This window comes from Perissodus microlepis, chromosome 5 (assembly GCF_051167445.1).
Source record: "Perissodus microlepis isolate ML-2025 ecotype Zambia chromosome 5, ASM5116744v1, whole genome shotgun sequence".
NCBI classification, from domain to species: domain Eukaryota; kingdom Metazoa; phylum Chordata; class Actinopteri; order Cichliformes; family Cichlidae; genus Perissodus; species Perissodus microlepis.
Genome location: NC_140465.1, coordinates 11,723,224 through 11,749,457, shown reverse-complemented (window position 1 = coordinate 11,749,457; position 26,234 = coordinate 11,723,224). Strand labels below are relative to the sequence as shown.

Here is a 26,234-nt window from a genome sequence, read left to right as displayed (position 1 = left end):
TATTGGTGAAAATTCATGTCCGTTTTGCGTCCCTTCTCCCTCCCCTTGCGTCCGCAGATGAGCTATTTGGAGCAAGGGGAAGAATGCGCTACAGACATCTGCAAAGGATGCATTCTGTGTTTTGTACAAATTTGTGATCGCAATCACCCAAATGGAAGAAACAAAGGAGAGCTTCAAGATTGCCGATAGGCTGACGCTCGGTATCACTCGGATACTTGGTGTGTATGATTGTGATATGCATTGAGAGCGTTAGCTAGCAAAGCATTGAATCCTATGAAAAAATAGATTGTAATAAATGTCATGAACTTGTCCTTGCTGGGACAGAGAACATGCCTGGGGTGGTCGACGTGCGTTTCGCAGAAAGAGAGCCTGCAGAGAAGAGGAGTTTGCTGTCATGGGAGCAGGTGGGAAGGAAGATGCATGGTAGATGTCAGATATTGATATGGCAGTACAGTATACTTTTGTCATGTGTTATTCATCTTTTGTGTTTATTTGCCAGAAAAACACGTGTATATTACCAGAGGACCTGAGAGACTTCTATCTGACAACTGATGGCTTTACACTAACATGGAGCGTTAAACTAGACAGTAGGTGTCCTGATGTGGTCTGTCTGCATTCACAGTTTTCAAAAGAGAAAAAAAAGTCTGTTTTTATTTAAAATATTTTAAAGTAATGTTGTAAATGAAAATAGCACTGCAGCTTTTCTTATGTTCTTGGCACACAGCCCTCACTGTGTGGATGTGCTGTCTTTCAGGTGAGTGTGTTCCCTTAGGATGCATGATGATTAATAGTGTGGCCAGACTGTGCCCGCTGCTCCAGCCCGTGTCACTCTTCTCTCTGCCCAATGCGCCATCACTCGCTGACCTAGACTGGGAGGAGAGCGGCACAGAAAGTGGTAAATATTCACCTGCCGGATCCTCATGTGGGATCCTCAATTACAACACGTCACTTTCAATTATGTTTGTTTACAGTACGTGTGCTCAGTTGTGCAGAAAGCAGGCTAATGAATGAGCTCTTGATTGGACTGTAAATATTTATTCAAGATTCATTAATGCTATCTGTCAGGGTCGGCGCGTGTGCCCGTCGCACCTCATTTCAACTCCCGGAGCCGCATCTTCGAGCTGGATTCCTGTGGTGGGAATGGCAAAGTGTGCCTAGTCTACAAAAATTGCACTCCAGGTGCTCTGCTTGTGTATTGTATCTTATAGGTTATAAAATATATATATATATTTAAAAAAATATTTTTTTAAAATCTGAGTTCCTTAAGTTAATATCCTTGCTTTTTTTCAGGTGTGGTTGCTCAGAGGAGTGAAATATGGTTTCTAGACCGCTCTCTGTGCTGGCATTTTCTGACCACAACCTTTACCTCTTACTACCGACTGATGATAACCCATCTGGGTCTGCCTGAGTGGCAGTATCACTTCACCCCATATGGCCCCAGCCCTCAGGCTAAGGTAGTCAAAGTGTCTAATCAGTTTTTTTCAGAATATGTGCTGTGACATAAATTGTATTTTTAATATTTATTCATATTATTAACAACATGTGAGGCCATTGCAGTTGTATGAATACATTTTATTCAGGATGATTCTTTCACAGTCTACTACAATACTGGCAAATGTAACATTTTAGTAAGTTAGCACAGCACTGAGTTTTAAGTTGCTTCCAGAGAGCATAATTATGTGCATAAGGTGCCATACATTCCACAGAATCAGATATAGCATTGCTGGCTCAGTTAGTAAATTAAGTAGTATTTTCAAAACACATTTGGTGTGGGTTTGGTTTTTTTTGGTTTTTTCCCATGTGTTACATCGATTATGTTAAATTATGTATATCTTGGTTGCTGCTGCAGCAGTGGGCATCCCTCTACCAGCCTTTGACTTTCAACTGTGAGCTCAGTTTGGCGGATCCTGCTGGGGATTTATATCTGAACAAGCTGGATCCTTCCAAGGCTTTCAAAGGCAAAGCCAAGGTCCCAGCCCCCAAGAAGAAGCAGTCGACACAGTGCAACTCAGGGGGCGCAGCCAAGGGCCAAAGCAATGCAGGAAGACAAAGTGGAGCAAAGCGGTGAGAAGGTACCCATACGATGAAGACATTTCTACTAAAGACACCTTAACTGTCAGCATGACCAAATGTCTCCAGTTCCCTCAGGAGCTGGACTCAGTTTGTTGGACTTGGTGCTGTTTGACATGTTTGCCAAGGCTGAGTTGATATGTAGCCAGGGTTGTTGCTGGCTAGACACATTGGAAAGGTGATACAGTTATAGTACTAAAAGTGTTGAAGGCAAAAAATGTTTCTAAATTTTATATGTTTGAGGAGACGATGGCAATTTCCATCACACCTGGCTTAGATGGTTAAAAATGAATCCCCCTCACATGTAGAAAGACACAATCCTGAATTTTATCCACCTTTTGATGCCAAGTGTTGCCAGAGTAATTAGTCTTTGAATTAACAGAGAGTTGTATCAGTGTATATTCAGTACTTATAAACTCATTTAATGTAATGTTCACTACTGACAGCTTATGGTTAAAAAAATCATATAAAATCAAAGCAGACAGATGTACAATATAACTGTACCACTGCTGTAACCAGAACCAGAGTTTATAAGTGCTGCTGTTTTCAGTGGGCTTGATTTCTGAATGCATTATGTAAATTCTACATGCAGCATGTAATACTGTAAAGTGCGGAAATGGCTAGATAACACATCTCTTTATATTAATAACTTTAAACTTAAGGAAACAAGAAGACTTAATGTAATGCTGTGTAGCTCACACCCTATATGTATTGATATAGGGTTGAAAACTAACGTATAGGACTCAACAGATGCTTTTAGAGCTTCATTATCAAACATTAAGCCACATAAGTGTGAAGACAAACCTAAAACGTGACCTGTTACATTATAAAAGGACTACTAACTGGCCATTGTACTACTGCAGTGCCTCATGAATGCTGCTCTGTAATGTAAACTTCATAAATGAACACTGTTTCTAACACAGATTATTCATCATGAGTGAATGAATATCAAAGGTATATTTTAACAGTTCAGGGCCATAGTTGTACAGCGGTTAGCACTGTCACCTCACAGCGAGGAAGATCTCTGCGTTCAAATCCACAGAGTTTGCATGTTCTCCTGTGCCTGTGCGAGTTCTCACCAGATATTCTGGCTTCTTCCACAGACATTCACATCAGATTATCTGGTGACTCTAAACTGGCTGTAGGTTGTGAATGGTTATCTTGTGTTTGTTTCACATGATTTCTACTTTGTTAAGTCTTCGCCACAGGTATGTCAAAACAACAAACCTCTATGAAAGCCAACAACGTAGTGCTTGCCCTAACCTGACGTGCGCCTCCCTTCATAAGCAACTATACATCGCACCAGATGGTCCGTTTAGTACCACTGATTCCTCTTATGCATGTCTGGCTATGTTTTTGTGGCTGGCACTGCATCTAATAGATCGGGACATGATCACACGCACCACGCACAAGCCTGAATACCCGCAACAACATCAGCCGCATACGTAGGTAACCCCTGTCGACCCTACAAAGAATCACCAGAGAAGTTTAATTCAGCTAATACCCCTGCCACAGACCCCACCTACCAATTCTAAATTGGGTAAGCGCTTAAGATAATGACTCTTGTAACACAAGTATAAAGCTCAGTAGACCCAATCTCACATCTACAGTTTTGGTTCAAGTACTTTTTAGTATGTACTTTTTGTCTGTAGGCTGCTGTGCACAAGAATGCTAGAAAGAAAAATGTCTGTATTTGGTTTTGTCACTGTCCTTTCAAGCGGTGAGGAGTCATCTCCTACTGTGTGTTTGGTTTTCAAAAATATATATGATCCCAGTGTGTGGGGGCTGTTTGCTTCTCTTTGCACACCCTTAAGTTTTTCCACAGTTGTGGAAGTAGTCCCCTGTTGAGTGTTAAAGTGAACGATATTTATGTCTTCTAAGGTTACATAAACTGCTATTGCAGTAATAAAAACAACATGAGTGAGCGAGTGTGGTTTTGTCAATTTTTCATCTCTAAAGTGACCGTGTGTTTGTCTCAAACCTTTTTATTGTAGCGTATAGTAACGAGTACAGTGAGTCAAAATGTCTAATAGTGTATATTTTATATGTATTGTAGTCTATCATTTACACTAACTCTAGAAGAATAATTCAGGGATGGGCAATTAATTTTCCCAAGAGACCACAATTAGGGCCTAATTGTAACATCTACTCTTACCAGTAGCAGCTTATAAAGGAATAATTAATATTGAGCAGAACTGAGTTCATCTTATTGGTCCAGCCCTCCACAACAGTCTCAGTTTCCCATGTTGCCACTTGGGAAAATTAACTCACCACACCCAATTTAAGTTGATGTTGAAATTGTGTAAAACACGGTGAGCATTTTTGATTTGAACAAATCTTTATTTCACTCCCTGTTTGCTAATCATCCTCTGTCTCCCATCTAACAAGTTAGTTTTGGGCTTTTTAACCCTTTACCTTCATTGAATGTTGCATCTTCATAGAGCTATTCACTTAGCTGTCAACTTAGCTAGGGTGTCACACACACATATTTTCAATGGTATTTATCTCTTTATCCAGAGGGACAGCTTCTTCAACTATCTCTCCACCCGCTTTAGAGAGGTGTGGGTGATGCAGTTCCACAACAGCCTTGTATAGCCCTGCTCCAAGGACTCCTCCAATAGGGGGGGCAACTAGAGGCACCCACCACCATCCGTTTCCAGCCCTACACAGATAAAGGCAGCAAACCACAAAAAAGTAAATAGTTAATTAATAATGAAAAGTAGTTGGGGGGTTTTATTCTTGACTAATCCTTGATTAAGGTGGAAAAAGCAAAAGAAAATGATATGGCCTTTTTGTGTACCTGAACACATCAGATCCCCAGCCTGCCATGGCAGTGAAAACCCTGGGTGCGATGTCTCTGGTGGGGTTGATGGCATAGCCACTGTTGCTACCCAAAGAAATGCCAATGAGAAGCACCAGGAAACCCGCAAATGCAGGCTCACTTCCTGCTGGCGCTGGTTTGTTCTTCTGGTCGGATAGAGCCATAAGGCACAGTAGTAGCATCGCTGTGCCAAATACCTTCCCCAGACACACACATAGAACAAAAACATCAGTCCGGAAAGATAACCGTGTAGAAAGCCAACCAGTAAAGGAAAGCATTCATGCTGATTATGTCTGATGATGGAGAGTTGTAACTATGAAGCTTTAGTTGACTTTCAGTGCTACCTGGTCAAAAAATCCAGCTATCAGAGAGAGGTATGGAGCAGGATAGGTGGCAAAGATACCAGCAGTGGCCTTCTCACCAGTCACAGTCAGGTTTCCTCTACAGTAGTCATGAATGGCTTCTGCAAACATATCAAACAGATAAATCGTGATAGTTGTGTGACTCCAAGAAATCGCAACAATACTGGTGTGTGTTTTTTGGTACAAAAAACACAATAACTTCAGTAACAGTGCCTCCAGATCTGTATGAGTTGTTTTCCATGTGGCTTTTATAATACTTTTTCTAGGAGGTTTGCCGCTTAGGACACGTGATGGTGCAGTACAGCATGGTGGGCCTCTTCATAATGTGTTCCAGATGTGTAGATGCAGAAAAACATCAGATAAGCTTTAAATTTAAATCATGCATGGGCCGATTTCCTGAGACTTTTCTTCTTTGTTCTTGAACCTTAAAGTGACCTAGATACCTATTTTTTTTTTAACACATACTGTTGCGTTTCCTCACCATAGTAGACAGCATAAATTGTCCCTGCTGCAAGAAATGACCCCAATAGCTGTGCCGAAATATAAAGAGGTAGCATCTTCCACGGGAGGCGGCGAAACACACACATTGTGAATGATACAGCTCCATTCATATGAGCCCCTGAAACAGATCAAAAGAGTAAAATATGACTGCTGAACAACAATTGGAAAGCATTTCATAGGTTTTGATGTCGTCATCTTTCATACCCGAGATCTTCCCTCCAACATGAGACCCCATGGCAACAGCCAGTCCAAAACCCAGGTTGATGCTGAGGTACTGTCCAAAAGCTCCCTGACCAGTCACTACCTGGGCCACAGACCCCAAGCCCAATGACTGGAGACAAAGAGAACCCATATATCATTTATGCAGTCAAACATAGAAATAGATTACAAGAAATACTTTCCAGGAAGCTTATTTCACAATGTAAGAAATGTTTGAGGCAAACTGTGATTAAGTGCTGGCAGCCAGATTCTTTTGTAATCTACAACAGCAGTTTCTCACTGTAAAAAATCTTATAGTATAACACTGTCAGCTGTTTGGTTGCTATTATTCTGCCACTTTAAATCTAATAGTAATGATTGTAAAACACCTGTAAAATATCTCAATTTACTGTTAATATTTGGCTATAAAAACAAACTCATCCTGAGCTCCTTGTCTTTTTGACATATGACAAGATATCAGCTCATCATTGTATCATATATCACTACACTGAATGCTGCCAGGATGCGAGGAGTTGGACCACAGTTACAGTCTTGAAGCAACATAAACATAATTTCCTGTACAGCTTTTCCCTCTCCAGCAATGGAGTTGTCTAACAAAACATTTTAAAAAATCCTGTGCACCAGCTTGACATGATGTAGGGAAAGTCACTCAACAAATATATAGTGTGCATCCAGAAAGTATACACAGCCTTTGCAAAATATTTTGTTGAAGCACCTTTGGCTGCAATTACAGCCTCAAGCCTTTTGTTTTTGGTGAACCAGCACTCCTCATTCAACTTGGTGGAGCTTGAGAGGCTCTACAGTCATTTTCAGGCAGGTTCCTTCCCTCTGGCTGGGCTGCTTAAGGACATTTGCAGAGCTGTGCCAAAGCCGCTCCTTTGTCATCTTGGCTTTGTGCTTAGGGTCGTTGTCCTGTTGGAAGAGAGCTGCTTCGTCCAATCCAAAGTCCAGAGCTCTTGGGAGCACATTATCATCCAGGATGTCTCTGTATATTGCGCATTCATTCATTCAAGTTCCTGCTGCTGAAAAACATCCCACAGCATGATGCTGCCACCATTTTACTACTGAGTTCAAATTTTATTTCATCAGACCAGAGGATTTGGTTTCTCATGGTGTGAGAGTCCTTCAGATCCTTTTCTGCATATCCCAGGTGGGCTGTCATTTGACTTTTACTGAGAAGTAGCTTCTGTCTGGTTACTACCACACTGGCCTGATTGGTGAAGTGCTACAGAAATGGTTGTACTTCTGGAAGGTTTTCCTCTCTCTACAGAGCAACACTGGAGCTCTGTCAGAGTGACCATTGGGTTCTTCATTAGCTTCCTAACTATGGCTATTCCAAAATGGAATAACCTGGAGCCAGATAATTGAGGCTCTGTGCCTTGAAACTGTCCTGTCTCAGAGGTCTCCAGACAATTTCTTGGACATCATGGCTTGGTTTTTGCTCTGACATGCACTGTCAACTGTGGGACATCATACAAACAGGTGTGTGCCTCTCCAAATCATGTCCAGTGGACTGACTTTACCACAGGTGGAAGTTGTCGAAACACCAGTGGAACATCAGAGGCTCAGTGGACACTCAATTTTGAGTGTCACGACAAATGTAGTGAATACTTATGTACATGCTATAGTTTTGCTTTTTTTAATTTTTATATCTATTTATAAACATTTCAAGTGTTTTTTTTTTTTTTTACCTTTGTCATTATGAAGTATTGTGTTTTGAATTTTTTAGGTGAAAAATGAATTGAATCCATTTTGGAATATCACTGTAACATGACAAAAATGTGGAAGCGCTGTGAATACTTTCTGGATGCACTGGATGTAAACAAGAAGCACTCTGTGAGTTTAAACCTCCACAACGCAGCTCACTCTCTGGGCAGAATTTACTTTTAAGAGAATAGTATAATTCAGTTTATTTTCTTTGTTCACACACATTTTTGTTCTCACATGTTTTAAAACTGTATACGGTACTACGGTACTATATGTTCACAATACACATCACACTTGTAAGCGTCATAGTTTCTAAGTTATAAGGTTTTTTTGTAACTTTTCAACCGATGAATAATTTAATTCTCCTAGAAGGCTTTAGTGAATGTAAGCCAGATTTTAATGCCATGTTAACATGACCTTATCTACACACCCAGAAAGTGTTATCAGAATTGAGCTGTCTTGCTTACAGACAGATTGACGCGCACGCAAATGCTACCAAAAGAATAACCTCTCTGACGGAGGTAAGTAGCAAAAAGCCAGTTAAGTTTTTTTGGGAGGTTTTTTTTGTTTGTTTGTTTTAATTATTTCTAGAAGTACCTTAGTTTTAAACATACTGTATAAGTAACATTTTCTTTCTTACTTAAAAGTTAAAAGGCTGAGTTGCACAATTAATTTTCATTTTAATTATGGTACTGCACAAATGTAAAAGACACCACACTACTGAATTATCTTGCTTTTAACTCAGTACAAGCGGCTATGTTATCAGGGTAAAAAAAAAATGCTGACACTGAAAAACTGTAGCCATTCTCTCAGGAAACAGGAAAAGTCTGGTTCCTCCAACAAAGTCACAAGTATTTTGTTTATGTCAGGATTCCTAATTACAAACACAGTAAGTGCAATTCTTTTGTGCTCACATTCAGGCATTTACGCTTCCCATGTTCATCATGTTATCACTGCATGTGTTTTTCTTCCAGGCTTCTAAGTAAAAGGTTTATTGTAACAGCTGACAGCTGGCGTGTGACTTCTGGAAACCTCTTCAGCTGGCTCGCTGCCTATTACTCTATAATAATACTAGATTCTCAGGTTCATTCACTGAACCTGACAATGTGACTGTTAATAGTGCTTATGTGTGTGTGTATTTGGGAGAATGTTGCAACTTATCAGGATAAAGAGCACGACATTAATGATTAATAGCATATGGGTGCTACAGATAAGCAATTAGGTTCTAAACAGAAAGAAGACCCGATAAATGAAAAGTCAAAATGTCAGCGGAATCATGGATTTGAGAGGTGCTTTTACAGTTTTTAATGAGATATTACATATTATTATTTGAAAGCATATGACACTTCAGAAATCTTGTGATAATACTGTATTCTTACCATCATGACATATGTGCTAAGTGATTCAGCAAGTCCCACACGAATGAGTTCATTCTTTAGCCAAACTTTGGATCGAGTTACTTTACCTCCCCCCTGCTGAAACACCCCGGGTTTTACTGACTGCGCCAAGTCCTTCATTTCTTCTTCTTCTACTTTTTCTTCCTCTTCTTCTCTCCTTCCAACCTCAGGACTTTTTTTCCCTTTTTGAATGAGAAAAAAACCCCTACACATTCAGCCTCGGTTGAAAAATTTATGAAGTGTCTGGCACACAGGACTTTGCAAACAAGACCAACTTTTTGTCTCCTGACCTCAAAAGTTCCCTTTTTTCCACTCACTTACCTAATTGTGTTTCTCAGTCTCTCTTTGTCACTCACATCCATTGGAAGTAGTCCACAATTTAAAGGCTTCAACACACTCTCACCCACCTCCACCCCCTTCTTCTCTCCCCTCCTCCTGGAAATGGCCAAAGATACAGTGACACACACCCTGCTGTGCTTGATTATCTGTCAAATTTGTCATAATAAAAACACTTTAAATACATCTGTGGAGTACTTTATTCAGAACTGAAACTCATTACAAGTTAACTTACTAAAAGGCTGAATAAGATGTTTTTAATTTCTTTATTTTTTATATTATTATTTATGGATTTTACAGCAACAAAAAGCTACCTTGAAATTATTATGTAGACTTTGTTTAATTGTTCCATGTTGTTTTGTGCATGTTCTGTATACTTCTGATTATATGAAATGCACTTTACATCTACACTTACACTTTGCACCTTACATTACTGAAGTGGGGTCAAAACTATTGATTGAAGCAAGGCTGCTACAGTAACACACTATCTGGACTTCACAGTAACATTACAAAGTCCATACATGCTTTTTCTCCCCTAAATAAGCAAAAGAAACACAACAACAAAAACTGAAAAGTAGATTACGATGGCTACAACTTTGGAAGTTTGTAGGTGATAAAAGTTGATCAATACATACAAACAATACTGGTTACTTCAGTATAAATGTCGTATTTATTGATTTCAGCTGTTTCAGATTTGTTTATTTTATTGATCGCACAAAAAAGGGCAATTCAGCGCACAGCTTGCTCACACAGTCATAAACAACCTAACCAAACCTGAGTCTGTAGTAAATGACGTGACAGTGTGGACTGCCATGAAATTTTATGTTCATGTTCCCTGAAAAGTTAATTGTAATGTCTTTGATCTTTGAAAACAATGCTACGTTTGTTCAATCTTAGTATGCTTAAATGTGCACTCAGCCTGACTAATGATGTTTATAGTTTAGGGTTGCAATGATTCATTGCATAATTCAAATAACTCAATGATAAAAAAAAAAAAAGTCCTCAAGGCAAATTTTTCGACGCTTCGTTTAAATTCTATATAAACGTTTCACCCACATTTGGGAATAAAATAGACCTGCGATAAACACGTATTTAGGAGCATGTATGTGAATACAAATTTTGACAACAATAAGCCCAGGCAGGCCCTGGTTTTTAAAAAGAAATACTGATAATATGCAGATGAACTGTTAATTTAGTCTGATACCATGTTTAAATTAGCCCACTTTCTATCACTGTGGCCCATGACACCTGCAACAAACAGGGGTGAGTCTAAAGGGGGGCATGGGTTGTCTGCAGATTGTGTCAGAGCTCTGTGTGCGGGCAGGCGGAAACCATAGCTTTATTGCTGGCGATAAACAAAACATGAACTGAAAACAGACCGCTGAAAACAGAAACACACAGGCACAATCTGAGGGTACGACGCGGCAGAGAGCAAAGGCAAACACAGGGGAGTAATCAGGGAGTGGAAAACAGGAGGGAGACACAGCTGGGAGGGATTAGGGCTAATGAGACAGGGGGAGCGAAGCTAGACACACTGACATAAGACATAACCCTTCAAAATAAAACAGGAAACAATTCATAAAGACGCAGACTAAGAAACGCGGACTTACACAGAGGGAACACACGGGCAGAAAAGACTAAGCACAGAACTAAACCTAAACTAAACATGAGGGCATAAGAACTAAACCCTAAACTGGAATAAGCTGGAACATAGAATAATAAGAATCAACACAGGATAGCTAAAGAATCAGAACATAAATTATAATACAGAAGAATACCAAAAACATAAGAAACAGAAAATGCTGGATCAGAATGACCCAGAACCGGGACAGATTGTTCAAAATGCTGCAGCTAGGCTTCTGACCAAAACATCTAAGTACTCACATGTGACCCACTTATTATTTAGCATACAAGGCTGAGACCTAAGGGAGACAGAGCTGTTGCCACTGTCTCCCAGACTGTGCAACTCTCTCCCACTGAGCATAACATCTGTGGACTCAGTAGTCTCTTTTAAACAACAACTAAAAACACATCTTTTTAGAATTGCATTGCGTTAACTTTTGTCTGTTTTTGTTTTATAATTCGTTATCTCTGTGTGAAGCACTTTGTGATCTTTTATCCATAATGTCACGGTCTGGCTGGCAGACCGTGGGGATATGGGGGAATGAGGACCCAAAACGCATGGTTCTGCGATGCAAACAGTGCACTTTATTTACAGTGAAGGCTGTAAACACAATAACTCCCCGTTGCTCCCTTGAATCCCGTGTGTGTGCTCCCCTCCGACGTCTGTGCTCATGCTCCTCACTGTTGTGTTCTCGCACACCCTGTGCGTGCTGCCGTTGTTGTCAACAGTTGTTGTGCCAAAAAGTGATTGTCTGCCAAAAACTGATTTCCGGTATTTGCCAAAAACTGATTGCTCGTATTTAAACTGCTATAAGTAACTTGTTGGGCTATAATATGTGAAACATATGTCAAATGAATCCCTTATGGATGACATAAAGTCATCTTGAGCCACAAACAACATTCGTGTAACAAGGTAGAAGCTGCAATCAGTTTTTGGCAGTGACTTTTATATAACCTTTATTTATGCAGTTAAAAAAATCTCATTAACATTAAAAATGTCTTTTGTAAGAGTAAGTTGGCCAAGAGGACATCAGAAATGGCAGCAAATATTACAATAATTCTGTAAAAATATTTTAAGTGGGGATAAAGGACCGGATTGGTTATAATGTAAGTACAATAACACAGAGTTGTAAAGATACTTGAAAAACTGATAATTTTTTAATTCTCTATATAACCCCTTTGTAAACCCTGTTCACCGAAGTCTATTTACGAACATACGTAAAGATATTACACATAAAAAATACACAGAAACATTGGAAATCACTTTTTGGCAGACAATCACTTTTTGGCACAACACCGTTCTGGTCCACTCTTCCACCTGGGGGGAAAACCACAAAAACAGCCATCAACACCAACCCCAGCAGGCATACACGAACTGCACCGTCGTACGCTGACGCACACTAACTTGGGTAGACAACTCAATGATCCCGCGCCGGTGGGAGCTCCAACACTCTCCTAAGTAGCTCCCCCGACGAGCCCTGATCACCAACAGGTGTTTGGCAGGAACTTCAGGTGTGGCCAGTCCTCCTGCAGGGCCACACCCATCAGGCCTGCATGTGGCTGTTCTCCATCCTCCAGCCACACATGTACACACCCACACCCTGCCTCTACATATAATGAGTGGAACACCGAACAACACAGCATAGTACAGAAAAACACACATCCCCAAATAACAACAACACTACTACTACTACTACTACTACTAATAATAATAATAATAATAATAATAATAATAATAATAACGGTCCATCCTGCTTACGGACCCCTGAGTCCTCCAGAGCCGGGTCCGTGACACATAAAGGTGCTATATAAATAAAACTTTACTTACTTACTAGACCCTGTACTTGACTGTACTTGAGATTATTTATTTCATTTGGAATTTAAGAACATTTTTTCTTTAAAAAAAATTAATTTGACAGATGTTGTTTAAGCAGTTAAACTTTAAAAAAAATTCCTAAAATAGAAACCAATGAGTAGTTCATTCTGAAAGACCTATTTTTCTCTTTTGAATATTTATTATTGCACATTAATAAAACAAAGGCATTTTCTTATCAGATTCCTCGATTAATCAATGGAATAATTGATAGAATACTCGATTACTAAAATAATTAATGGCTACAGCCTTCAAAATAAGACAAAGTTCATCCTTATAATGGCTCTGGATTGGTACACTTTATTGTAGAATATCTTAGTTAGCTAATGTTTAAATATTTAATAGCTCTTGGGGTTTTTTTCACGGTGGCACTGAGAGGCCAAACAGACTGCAACTTAAGAAAACACCAGCATATATTTTGAGGTAAGTTGATTTATAGTGTTATATCATATTTTATAAGGATTTTATGTGTTTGTATCATCTCTGTTCACTCCTGTCAGACTCATTTAGCAAAAATCATCCTGTTTAAGGTTCAGTTTTCATCTGTTCTATATGAATTAAGACAGTTATGATATGGCATGATTATACTCACAAATTAAAGGAATATTTAATATACCAGTCTACTTATTTTATCAGAAACATGCAATTTACAACTTTCTTAATCGGATGGTTGCCAGTTCAAGCCCCGGCTCCGACAGTCTCGGTCGTTGTGTTCTTGGGCAAAACACTTCACCCATTGCCAAACTGGTGGTGGTCAGAGGGCCCGGTGGCGCCAGTGTCCGGCAGCCTCGCCTCTGTCAGTGCGCCTCAGGGCTGTGGCTACAATGTAGCTTGCCATCACCAGTGTGTGAATGTGTGTGTGAATGGGTGGATGACTGAATGTAGTATAAAGCGCTTTGGGGTCCTTAGGGACTAAGTAAAGCGCTATACAAATACAGGCCATTTACCATTTACTTGGCATGTGTGTTAAACTAAAGCATCACACAGTATCAAGGGAAGTAGGGAGTAAATTTAAAAGAAAAGGCTGTTTTTGCTATTATCTATTGTTTGCTGTTGTTCCTAGGGTAATTTTACTAGTTTATGCAGTTGGTAGTCTATGGCTGTTAAATATTTCAGTAGGATGAGGGTTAAATTGTAACTTTAGTTACTTTGTGTTCTGTTGTATTGTGTGTGCTTTTGCGCTGTTTTTCTATTTGCTTATGTTTTCTTAGGTTGCAGTCTGTTTGGCCTCTCAGGGCCACAGTATTTTTCCTTCAAGCTTGACTCTCGACTCATGCCTGCGAAGTTTGGGAGAGATTGGACATTGTGTTTTCGAGTGACAGCAGATTACTGCTTTTTGGCGAGTGATTGAAACTCCACGTGCTAACTCCCTAAACGTAAAATGCTTCACAATTTAACATCACAAAGGTCTTTAGATTCTATGCTTCCACTGGAGATCGTGTCGCTCTGATGAAATCCCTTGGAGGAGTTCGTCAAAGTATGAGGCCTGAAAAGAGGGGAAAATGTTGCCAAAATTACACATTAATTTTAAAATGCCTGACTTCCTGTTGGATTTGGGATATTGCTCCAAGAGACTTTTTTGTACATCTTGGTACCCTACATAAGCTTACCAGGTTTCAGACTCATAGATGAAACACGGAGCAGGGGCTGATGTTTTTACATTTTGCAGGGGGCGCTGTGGAGCCATTTTGCAATATTCCATGAAAATGATCACATAACTAGAAAACCTTCATCACATTGGAGGTGTGGGCCAAATTTCAAGAGTTTTTAAACTTTCCAAGCCCCTCAACAGCCATTTCATCTTTCATGGTGAACCGCCTTGCCACCAGGGTGTGCTGTTCAGTTTAAACTCACAATTTTTGTCACTGAAGCATCATGAGGAACTGTTGTTAATATTCCCCGCTTTTGAGGTGGACCTGATGAACCTGTGAAAATCAGTATATCAAAGTGAAAGACATGACATCTCCTGTTCCCACTAGGTGGTGCTCTGCGTATTCCTGACAATGGGCATATCAATCTGTTCAGGATGGCTACGTAATCATGTCTGTAAAATTTGGTAATGATCAGACTGGATTTCTTTGAGTTATGCCGTTTTCGTTCTTCACAGCGAGACATCAATGTTCGCCATCCTGCTGGGGTCATGCCAGTTCGCTAAAACTCACATTTTTCCATGTATTGCCAAGACCAACTCCTTAATGCTTTCCTGGAGAAATTTGAGGCTACATGGTTCACCGACATCTATACTGTACCTCAAAGTGTAAAACATGACATTTCCTGTTCCCACTAGGTGGCGCTATCGCCGTTGTCAAATATGGCAAGTGAAATATGTTCAGGGGCAGAGTCTTATCATATGTCGGAAGTTTGGTCCAGATGGGACAATTTATATGGAAATGAGAGCAAATAAGATTTTCATGGCAAATGATCAAAATTTGCCGTGGCGCCACGGCCACACCCTTGTCCGAAAACTCAAAAGCTCTGCAATTTAATATGGCCCAGGTGTGTAGTTGACACTGACCAAATATGAAGCGTATACGATCAAATCCCAAGGAGGAGTTCGCAAAAGTACAAGGCCTGGAAATGGCAAAATCAGATACAAAATGTCACCTTCAATCCAAAATGGCGGACTTCCTGTTGGGTGTGCATCAATGGTCCTGTGGACAAGAGATATTTTATTTTGTATTCTTATGGTGACAATTTATAATCAGAACTATCATTGATCAATCATTCATCATTGTCGAATCTGTTGACAGAATAATCTCTGAATTATATCTAAAGGATGGATGCTGCTACAGAGATGAGGAAGGATTGAAAGCAGGCTACGCGGTAGTTTGCAGAAAAGGGGCTGAATTTGAAGTGAAGGAGGCTGAAAGACTTGAAGGGCAGCAGTCAGCCCAAAGAGCAGAAGTAATTGCTCTAAGTCGAGCTCTGAGACTTGCAAAAGGAAAAAGAGTCAACATTTACACGGACTCAGCTTATGCCTTTGGAGCAGCTCACGTGGAGCTGGCCCAATGGAGAAGAGCAGGATTCAGGACAGCAGATAATGCACCAATCTGCCACAAGAAGGAAATGGAGGAACTTGAGCAGGCCTTGGGAGATCCAGAGGAGGTGAGCATCATAAAATGCAAAGGTCACTCCTCAGGGACTGGCATGGTGGCAAGGGGAAATCAGGAAGCTGATCGAGCGGCCAAGGAGGCCGCAGGATATGGAGCACCTAGGCAGATGGTGCAAATAACCGCGGAGGAAGAAGTAGGAGTCAACATCCTAGAGGAGGCCAGGAAGGCCCAAGAGGAGGCGGCCCCGGAAGAGAAGGGGGTCTGGAAGAGTCGAGGAGCCTGGGAAGAAGGAGGTCTCTGGCGAGGACCTGACGGACGACCAGTGTTGACGGCCAACCTGGCAAAACAGAAGATTGCCGAAGCGCATGGGCTTGGCCATGTAGGTGTGGCCCAGATGGGAAGACATCTGTGCCATTGGTGGCATCCCTTTTTGAAGGATATGATCAAGGAGAAAGCCAGGACGTGTCTGATCTGTGGGAGGCACAATCCAAAACCAGTAATTAAGCCAGAGGCAGGAAAATTTCCCATCCCAGAGAGACCAGGTGAAGAGATTGTGATCGACTTCACTGACATGATTGATCCAGGGCCAGGAGGAGTTCGATATCTACTGGTAAGTGTAGATGCTCTGACGGGATGGCCCGAAGCGTGGCCAACAAAGAGGGAGGATGCAAAAAGTGTGATTAAGTGTTTAATCAATCATTACATCCCCCGGCATGGTTTTCCTAAGAGAATTAGGTCAGACAATGGGACTCATTTCAAAAACAAAGATTTGGCAGAGGTAGAACAGAAGCTGGGGTTGCAACACAGATTTGGCACTGTATATCATCCCCAGTCGCAGGGGAAAGTAGAAAGAATGAATCTAAACCTGAAAAATAAAATCGCTAAAATTTCTGCTCAGACGGGGCTAAATTGGGTGGCAGCCCTGCCAATTGCATTGATGATAATAAGATGTTGTGTTAATCAATCCACAGGTTTCACACCATATGAGCTGTTGACAGGACGACAGTTTCCAGGTCCTTGGACAACAGTCCCGGCGGAAGAGAGTATAAAAAGTAACAGAAACCATACTGAATGTTGGAAAGAATTAAAAGCTCGTGTCTAGTTTCACACAACAGGTTGGAGAGGGGGTGAATGCGGAGGACAGGTCCGTACCCGACGCCAAGGCGGTGTGGCTGAAGGTCATTAAGCGAAAGTGGAGAGATCCAAGGTGGACGGGGCCATTCGAGGTGACGGCTCGCACTACCAGTGCGGTTCGGCTTAAGGGAAAGGGTGAGACCTGGTTCCATTGGTCTCAATGTGCCGTGGCCGATGAGAGCTTACTCGAGATAAGCTCCACCCCAAGTAACACAGGGGGGAACATAGAGGCAGAATAATCCTCTCCCCTGGTGCCGCGGTTCTCCCCAGCAGTCTACCTGGGGAGACGAAGAAAGAAGAGGAGCGTCACATGCCAAGCATTAATTCATTCCAGGCTCCTAATAGGCTAGGGCTCTAGTCTAAAGTATTTGATAGTTTAAAGGAATCGTAATAGTTTTGTACGATAATCGCATACTTTTATACTCATAACGTTATACTCGTATCACGAAGTTTAAAGTAAAAGTAAAAAGAGCCTGGGAACAGTGATCATGAAATTGTGGGAAAATTGGAAAATAACGGGGATGTTGGGGTTAATAAGTGTTATAATGTGTTTGTTTGTTTATTGGCAGACAGGTGAATTGCCCAGACGCAGAGGTCTATCCGCTCCAGAGTCCAAACCGATCGAGTCGTCGAGGAAATTCAAGCACGAGGTTGGCTCAGGTGGGAACAATTAGGTCCGACGTCTTTAATGGGAGTCCAAAATCGAATGGCTCTGGACATGTTGTTGGCTGAGAAAGGTGGAGTATGTGCAATGTTTGGTGACATGTGCTGCACCTTTATTCCCAACAATACTGCTCCGGACGGAACGGTCACTCGGGCGCTTGAGAATCTGAAAACGTTATCTAGAACCATGCATGAGCAATCAGGCGTGAACACGGGGCTGGGAGACTGGATCACGTCTGTCTTTGGGAAATGGAAGGGTGTGTTTATGTCTGCCATGTTTTCTCTTATAGTTTTTCTAGGTATATTGATGATCGGGTGTTGTCTCATTCCTCTGGTAAGGCGAGTGTTGGTAAAACTGGTAAGCAGGGCCTTAGACTCTGGTTCAGCTTGTCCGGGGTATATGATGCCGTTGGCAGAGGCTGCCTGGACGGAGGAGTGAAACAAATTCTGGTAAAGGTTGGCCGATGGCCAAAGAGGAGGAGTGTGGACAAGAGATATTTTATTTTGTATTCTTATGGTGACAATTTATAATCAGAACTATCATTGATCAATCATTCATCATTGTCGAATCTGTTGACAGAATAATCTCTGAATTATATCTATGGTAATCTGAGCAAAATATTAATGTATGCATATTATCATCACTTTAATTAGTCTATTGTTGTTCTCTATCATTCTTTCTATCTGCTTAAGCTGTTGCAAATGGTATCCATATCATTGTATTCACACCTCTCGAAGCTGTGGGTCCAGTAGGGCCTTCTACATTCACTTACACCAGGCCTACACCAACATGCACATAGAGAGTCATGTAAAACACGCACGTTCACACACACACACACGTATTAAGAACAGGGAGGTCTTCTCAGGACAGTCTCTCGGTTGGACACACAGTCTCACAAAATTGCACAACATATCACACACTTGTTTGTAGCATCTGATGTCTATATAAGGAGAACGTTTTGAGTGTGGGGAACTGTTATCATTTCCAGTAAGATCTAACTGTGATGTTATCAGGGTAATATAAGGATGGGGAGCGGTCTGCTCGAGGAAGATTGTAAGATTGTTGTTGCAAGTTTCTTCCCACACTCTGCGCAAGTGTGTAAATAAAGATCACTATTTTTGGCCACCTACCTGGATTCAGTCTGCTTACTTCTCTTACCCAAATCGAACAAGTTTCAACAGTCCCAATGACTTTTTTGTCCGTCTCAGCATGATACTCGTGTGGGCCAAATTTCATTCATGTAGCTCAAACTATGTGTTGCATTTAACAACACATAGGTGGCGCTCCAGAGCCATTTTCCAATGCTCATATGTAAAACCTTTAAAATACGAAATTTTTCACCAGACCTGACATGTTTGCAAAATTTCATGAGTTTTTGAGCATGTTAAAGCCCTCAAAAAGGCACTTGTTTTACCTGAATAATAAGAAGAAGAAACGGAGCAGATACAATAGGGCCTTCGCACTCTCGGTGCTCAGGCCCTAATAAAACCCATAGGTTAGACAAAAAGAGGCAAAAAAGCACCCCTGGACAAACCCCACCAGACATACTGGACTGCCGGAGGATTCTTTATTCCTCTCACTGTCCAAAGACATGCAGCTTGTGGGGATAGGTTAATTGATTAATCCAAATTGCCCATAGGTGTGAATACGCGAGTGAATGTGAGCATGAATGGTTGTCTGTCTCTGTGTGTTAGCCCTGCGACAGACTGGCGACCTGTCAAGGGTGTACCCTGCCTCTCGCCCTATGACAGCTGGGATAGGCTCCAGCATCCCCCGCGACCCTGAAAAGGATAAGCGGAAGCGAATGGATGGATGGATGTTTGGATAGTTTCATCTGTTATCCAGCACTAAACTAAGAATTTTTACAAATTTTAATCCTATGAAAATAGTGTTTACCTCTGAAGCTCCCTCACGCTAAAAATAAAAATAAAATATTATTCACTTCTTAACATGAACTATTAATTTTGATTCAAATGAAACCGAAACATATCTAATCAAAAGTTTATTTATTCAAATAATTAATTGTTAGGGAAAATGTACTTGCTATTAACAATCAAGTAAACTTCATTACACCAGATTCCATTAAATGTTGCACTTTTGTAACAAAATTACATGACATTGAATTAGCTAAAATCAGCAGTTTGGGCAGTGAAACATTTGATCTGCCATGGTAATCAAACTGCATATCCCACTTCCTCCGAACCAGGAATGTCAAACACAAGGCCTTGGGGCCAGGATCAGCTGGGAAAAGACCCCAGTGTAAAGGAATGCACTGATTTTGGAGTTTTAACTGTATTTTCATAGGTTTTTGAGTGTTTGCTACTAATAAAGAGAAAAGAGTTTTTGCACTATCTTCTACATACTCAGTCATTCTGCTCATGGTAGTCTAAGGAGCTTGGTTTCACAAAACGTAAAGAAGTCCAGTCACTTTCCTTCCAAGCTCCTTAGAGTAAATGTGTATTTACACTGACAGAAATTGGCTGCTGATTGGGAAAACTGTGTTTGTTACTCTTAGCAATCCAACAAACATTACGAAAAGAACTTAACATCCAAAAGATTGGTTAAGACTTATATCTTCACAAAGAAGTTCTGCTTCATTTTGTGTGAGTATTTCCACAAACTTTGAAGTTTAGGGTCCCTTTTTTCATCACATGTGCTCTACAAGTAACACCTGGCTTATTGGATTACCTGGACCCTGGAATTCATTTTGTCTTCTAAGAATTTAAATTGGTGATCAAGAAACATGACAACTAAGAGGCTAACAGAAGATATTGAAGAAGTTAAGAAGTCTCTTAACTTCATGTCAGAGGAATTGAGTAAGGTGGTGAAACAGCAAGCAGGACTGCTGGACTTAATTGAAGAAGTAAGATAACTGAAGATTGTGATTAAGGAAAAAGACAAGAAGATTGAAGAGCTGGAAAAAAAGAGTTGACGATTGGGAGCAGTATACAAGAATGGAAGATGTGATTATTTCTGGACTGAAGACAAATCACTACACCTATGCACGGAGTACAGCAGGTGACAAGGAGGAGGAAGATGCACCAAGAGCTGAAAAGGATTTGCTTGAGCAGCAAGTTATTCAGTTTTTCAAAGACAAAGACATTCTTTTGGATAGCAAAAACATAGCTGCATGTCATACTATTCCACAAAAACATACCAAGACGCCAACTATCATACTATGATTTGTGAACAGGAAATATAAAGTTGAACTGTTAAAGATGGGAAAGAAGTTAAAGGGAACCGGCGTATATGTGAATGTGCATCTCACCAAGAGAAATGCTGAAATTGCACGAAAGGCAAGACTATTGAAGAAGGAAAGGCACATCCAAGATACCTGGACTAGGAACTGTAAGGTATTCATAAGACTTAATGGGACACCAGAACAAGCTAAAGTAATTGTTGTCAGAGACATTGCAGATCTTGAGAGATTTAAACAAAAGAAATAGAGTTCAGTGTAGAAAAGAATTGTGTTGCTGACTGTGATATGAACAATATCTGATAAGTGTGAGAAAAATAACTATGCATGTGAATGTGTGAACAAAAAAAAAAAAAAAAAAGGCAAAAAAATGGAATATTTTGGATCTCATGATTATAAATTTTATGAGTTGGACAATAGTATTGATCCAGATATCCACCTCTATCAGAATGTTGATATGACGTGAATATTATAATGGGGAAGAGTTGGATCCCAAGATAAAAGGTTTTTCATTAATCCACTTTAACAGTCGGAGTCTTTACAGTAATTTTTCTAAAATCAAAGCGTATCTTGATCAATTCCAAACTAAGTTTGCAGTGGTAGCAATTTCAGAAACATGGTTGAATGACGACAAAGAATTGCAAGATGGACTAGAGGGCTATGAAATGTTTTGGCAAAATAGGAAGAATAGAAGAGGAGGAGGTGTTGCTATGTTTGTTTTTTCATATCTTAAATGTAAAGTTGTTAACAATATGACTGCTGTGATTGATAACTTGATGGAATGTTTAACCATTGAAATTCAGGTTGAAAGATCGAAAAACATATTAGTTAGCTGCATTTATCGTACACCTGCATCCTGTATAGATCAGTTTACTAAAGAAATTTCTGTAATATTAGAAAAACACAAGGAGAAGGTGACTTTTTTTTGTGGTGATTTTAACATTGATCTATTGAAGGCAAACGACCATAATAAGACTTCAGAATTTATTGATACAATGTTTAGTTTTGGATTCCATCCGTTGATTCTAAAGCCGAGCAGAATAATGATGGATAGTGCCACTTTGATCGACAATATTTTTGTCAATAAGATAGACGGCAAGATACATAGTGGACTGTTAGTCACAGATGTAAGTGATCACTTGCCTGTCTTTTCAGTGTTTGAAATGAACAATCAACTTCATTTTCAAGAGGAAAAGCAAATTCATTACAGTGGTAGAATAAAAACACCAGAACAAATTGTGGCTTTTAAAACAGACTTAGAAAATTATGACTGGCAAAAAGTTTATGTGGAAGACACTAATGATGCATACAATGCGTTTTTGGATATATTTTTGTCAATCTATGACAGCCATTGTCCAATTAAAAAGTTTTCTGAAAATTATGAAAAGAAAAAACCATGGTTTACACAAGGTCTGGAAAGAGCCTGTAAAAAGAAAAATAGGTTATACAGGATTTTTTTTGACACATAGAACAAAGGAAAATGAAGACAAATATAAGAAATATCGAAATAAATTAACATCTATTATGCGATATGAAAAGAAAAGATATTATGAACAGCTGCTTCAAAAACATAAAAGTAATATTAAGGCTACCTGGAGTGTATTAAATAGGATAATAAAAAATCAACATAATATATGTTCTCCAACACGTATTGTAAAAAGAGGTAATGTAGTGATTGAGAATACTGAGAGCATAGTTAATGAATTTAATGATTACTTTGTTAATGTAGGTCCCAACTTGGCAAAAGAGATTTCTGTACCAGGAGGAAATGATGAAGTAGATTCTACTTCTTGTAAATGTAGCTCAATGTTTCTTGGTGGAGTCTGTGAGAGTGACATTGTAGAAGTGGTGAGTAAATTCAAGAGTAAAAAATCCATGGATTGTGACGACCTTGACATGTCGCTAATTAAAGAAGTTCTTCATAGTGTCCCTCAACCGTTAACATATATTTGTAACAAATCATTTCAAACTGGAATTTTTCCAGATAAAATGAAAATTGCCAAAGTGATCCCACTATATAAAACTGGTGATAAACAGATTGTGTCAAACTATAGACCGGTATCTTTACTGCCTCAGTTTTCAAAGATTCTTGAAAAACTATTTGCAAACAAACTAGATTCCTTTATTGATAAATATGATTTATTGAATGATCATCAGTATGGGTTCAGAAGAAATCGCTCAACATCTCTAGCTGTGATGGAATTTATTGAAAATATTGCAATGGCTGTGGATGAAAAACAGTTTGGAATAGGTGTGTTTATTGATTTACGTAAAGCCTTTGATACGATAGATCATTCTTTACTTTTACAGAAGTGTGAAAGGTATGGTTTAAGAGGTGTTGTACAATTTTGGTTAAATAGTTACTTGAATAATAGGTTCCAATATGTGAGTATTAATAACATGAAATCTAAACTTAGAAAAGTAACTTGTGGAGTTCCGCAAGGATCTGTTTTGGGACCTAAGTTATTTTTACTTTATATAAATGATATTTGTACAGCCAGTGATACTTTAAAATATGTGATGTTTGCTGATGATACAAACTTATTTTGCTCTGGAAAAGACATAAAGAAATTACTGAAAACAGTGGAAACAGAACTCATGAAGTTAAATAGATGGTTTGTATTTAATAAACTATCATTGAATGAAAGTAAAACAAAATTTATGTTATTTGGAGGTAGTAAAAGTAATATTAAAGTAAAATTGAATTTAAATAATGTTGAAATTGAAAGAGTATATGAGACAAAATTTTTAGGAGTAATTATTGATGATAAACTTTGTTGGAAGCCCCACATAGAACATGTGAAACGGAAATTATCCAAGTCTATTTCTATTCTTTATAAAACAAGAGATTTTTTGAATAAGAACTGCCTTTATTTATTGTATACTTCCCTTTGTTTGCCTTATATGACCTACTGTGCAGAAATTTGGGGGAACACATACAAAACATATTTGGATTCAATATTTAAATTGCAAAAAAGAGCTATTAGAATAATAAATAAAGTTGGATACAGGGAGTCCACCAGCCAGTTTTTTGTAGGATCATCTATGTTAAAATTCATGGACATTATATATTCTAAAACTTTAGAAATGATATATCGTGTGATGAAAAAGAATGTTCCAATTTGTATTTTAAGTATGTTTCAACTAAGAGATGGAAAATATGATTTAAGGGGGTGTTATAAGTTTGAAATGCCTAAAGTGAGAACCAATGTTAAGTATAGATGTGTGTCAGTTTTGGGAGTGAAATTATGGAATGGACTTAATGATGAACTGAAGATGTGTTTTTCTTTGTCATTCTTCAGGAAGATTTTAAAAATTAGTATTATACAAGGTTATAGAAATTTGGTTTGTTAAAATTTTTTTGTGTTGCTTTAATTTCTTGATTTATCATTGATTTCTTTTCAAACTGTTATACAACTTATTTATCAATGCTATTTATTTTCTTGGTTAAGGATTTGATTATTTCTATGGGGGTAAGGGATAGGATAAGTATAAGCCATAAGGCTTCAGCCTATTCCTTTTTCGGTTACTGTTTGAGTACTTTTATGTAAAATTATAATCTGTTGTTGTTGTTGTTGATGGCTGAAATAAAAAAATTTCAATTCAATTAAAAAAAAATCTAAAAGTTTCGCTGGTTCGGTATGCTTAATATTAAAGTGGGCTGTATGAGGCCCACCAAGATGTAAAAGGAATTTGACAGCCCTGCTCCAGTTGAATGACCTTGCATCCCTATGTTGGTTCAGTTCCTGCAAAATCATAATTAAAATATTTGTCTGGGACCATCTTTGCAATGACCCAAAACAACTTGTTAAAGAGAAAGTGTACCTACCTAATGCCAAATGTGTATGATTTAAAGTGGGTCATGTATTTGTTCTCACTGATGTGAGCTCATGGAACATATGGAAGAGCTATGGATAGGACCATGTGTTCAGCTTTAATGTGTTCCATTAAAACTGCATTTGGTAGAGCAATTACATCCATATGCTTGAACTTTTGCTTACTTGTCTCTTATTCTGCAAACTGGTGAGATCCCCACTCCATGTCGATCAGGGCTCCAAAAAATCAAGCTTAATTTGAATAAATGAACACTTCCGTGGTTCACCAGCCCAGATGGTTTGAATATGGATAAAGAGGTTGTCTGTTTAAATGTAATTTCCGAGCTAGCTCTCCAGACTAAACCTGATGGCTGAATCACGGGTCGCATTTTTCTCCTCTTACAAATCTCCAAAGTTTATAGAGAGACGATAACAAAAGCTAGACTGTGCAAGGAAGAAAAAACAAAACAACTCTATGGGCAGAAATCTGTGCCATCAGAAACTGAATTTGAATAAGTTCAATTATATCACTTCAAACAGAGGTGATCCAGTAATGCTGCACTAATGAATTAGACTAACTATTCACTTTAGCTAAAGTTATTAAGTTAGCTAAAGAGTTGGGATGCTGTGTAAGACATAAATAAAGCTAAAATACAAAGGTTTGGACACCGTTTTGCATGTTTCCCTACTGTAGGGGTCTCTGCAAGCATACAGAGGGGGTACTCTGAGAGGGTACAAGATGACAACTTTGGAATTCTACTAGAAACAGTCGATCATATTTGTTTGTCAAAGCTGAATTCAGGGCAAACTACGCTAAATTAGCGTTTTTAGCTAACAGCTACAATAAGCATAAAAGTTACTGTACGGCTATCATTTGTTAACATGACACTTGTTCTTATACATGTAATACATTTACTACTAACCTGAGAGTTTATCCGCTGGTCATTCGACATGACGAATGACTTCTGAAGTCTTAATTCAGCTCAAGACGCTGTAGATTCCCGTCAGTAACACTTTCGGTCCGCTAGTAAAACGTAGTTCTATTAATCTGCGCTTGAACCGGAACCGGATGTAAGTTCCAAAAAACTGAATTTTGGAACTGAAATCGAATTGTAGAACTGAAACTGAATGGTGAGAAGTGAAACTGAAATTATTCGAGAGCTGAATTTTTAAAGGATAAAATGCAGTTTCAAAGCAAATCAATTCATTTTCAAAATATAAAATTAAATTTCAATTTAGTGATGATCATTTTCAAACCATAAATTCAATTTCAAATGAGACTAATTCAAATTCAGTTTTCAAAAGCATTTATTCAAGTTACAATTCAGATTCAATCTGAGCAATTCAAATTCAAATTTAACTTATTCAAATTCAGTTTCTGATGGCACAGATTTCTGCCCATAGGGGAACTCCTCTTCCGATATAAGATTAAACCACGTGCTTGGATAGTTGAATCATAACAC

General features: G+C 39.1%; 2 protein-coding genes across 4 annotated transcripts; one reads left to right on the top strand and one right to left on the bottom strand.

Annotated features, from left to right (window-relative positions):
• Positions 1-34: 34 nt before the first annotated feature.
• Positions 35-3,995, top strand: tpgs2 (tubulin polyglutamylase complex subunit 2). 2 transcript variants are annotated; one of them, XM_084927873.1, is made up of 7 exons: positions 35-218; positions 325-404; positions 500-587; positions 755-895; positions 1,066-1,179; positions 1,291-1,454; positions 1,850-3,995. In XM_084927873.1, exons 1-7 carry the CDS (start codon positions 152-154, stop codon positions 2,066-2,068), a joined length of 873 nt encoding a protein of 290 aa, XP_084783999.1. In that variant the 5' UTR covers positions 35-151; the 3' UTR covers positions 2,069-3,995. The 2 variants fall into 2 exon arrangements, with proteins under 2 accessions (XP_084783999.1, XP_084783998.1); XM_084927872.1 differs by having other exon boundaries at positions 725-895.
• A 392-nt stretch (positions 3,996-4,387) lies between these two features.
• aqp7 (aquaporin 7) lies at positions 4,388-9,501 on the bottom strand. Of its 2 annotated transcripts, XM_084927871.1 has the most exons (7): positions 9,399-9,501; positions 9,060-9,259; positions 5,959-6,085; positions 5,735-5,872; positions 5,236-5,354; positions 4,871-5,088; positions 4,388-4,732 (listed from the first exon to the last, which is right to left on the bottom strand). In XM_084927871.1, exons 2-7 carry the CDS (start codon positions 9,195-9,197, stop codon positions 4,546-4,548), a joined length of 927 nt encoding a protein of 308 aa, XP_084783997.1. In that variant the 5' UTR covers positions 9,198-9,259; positions 9,399-9,501; the 3' UTR covers positions 4,388-4,545. The 2 variants fall into 2 exon arrangements, with proteins under 2 accessions (XP_084783997.1, XP_084783996.1); XM_084927870.1 differs by lacking the exon at positions 9,399-9,501 and having other exon boundaries at positions 9,060-9,361.
• Positions 9,502-26,234: the final 16,733 nt, after the last annotated feature.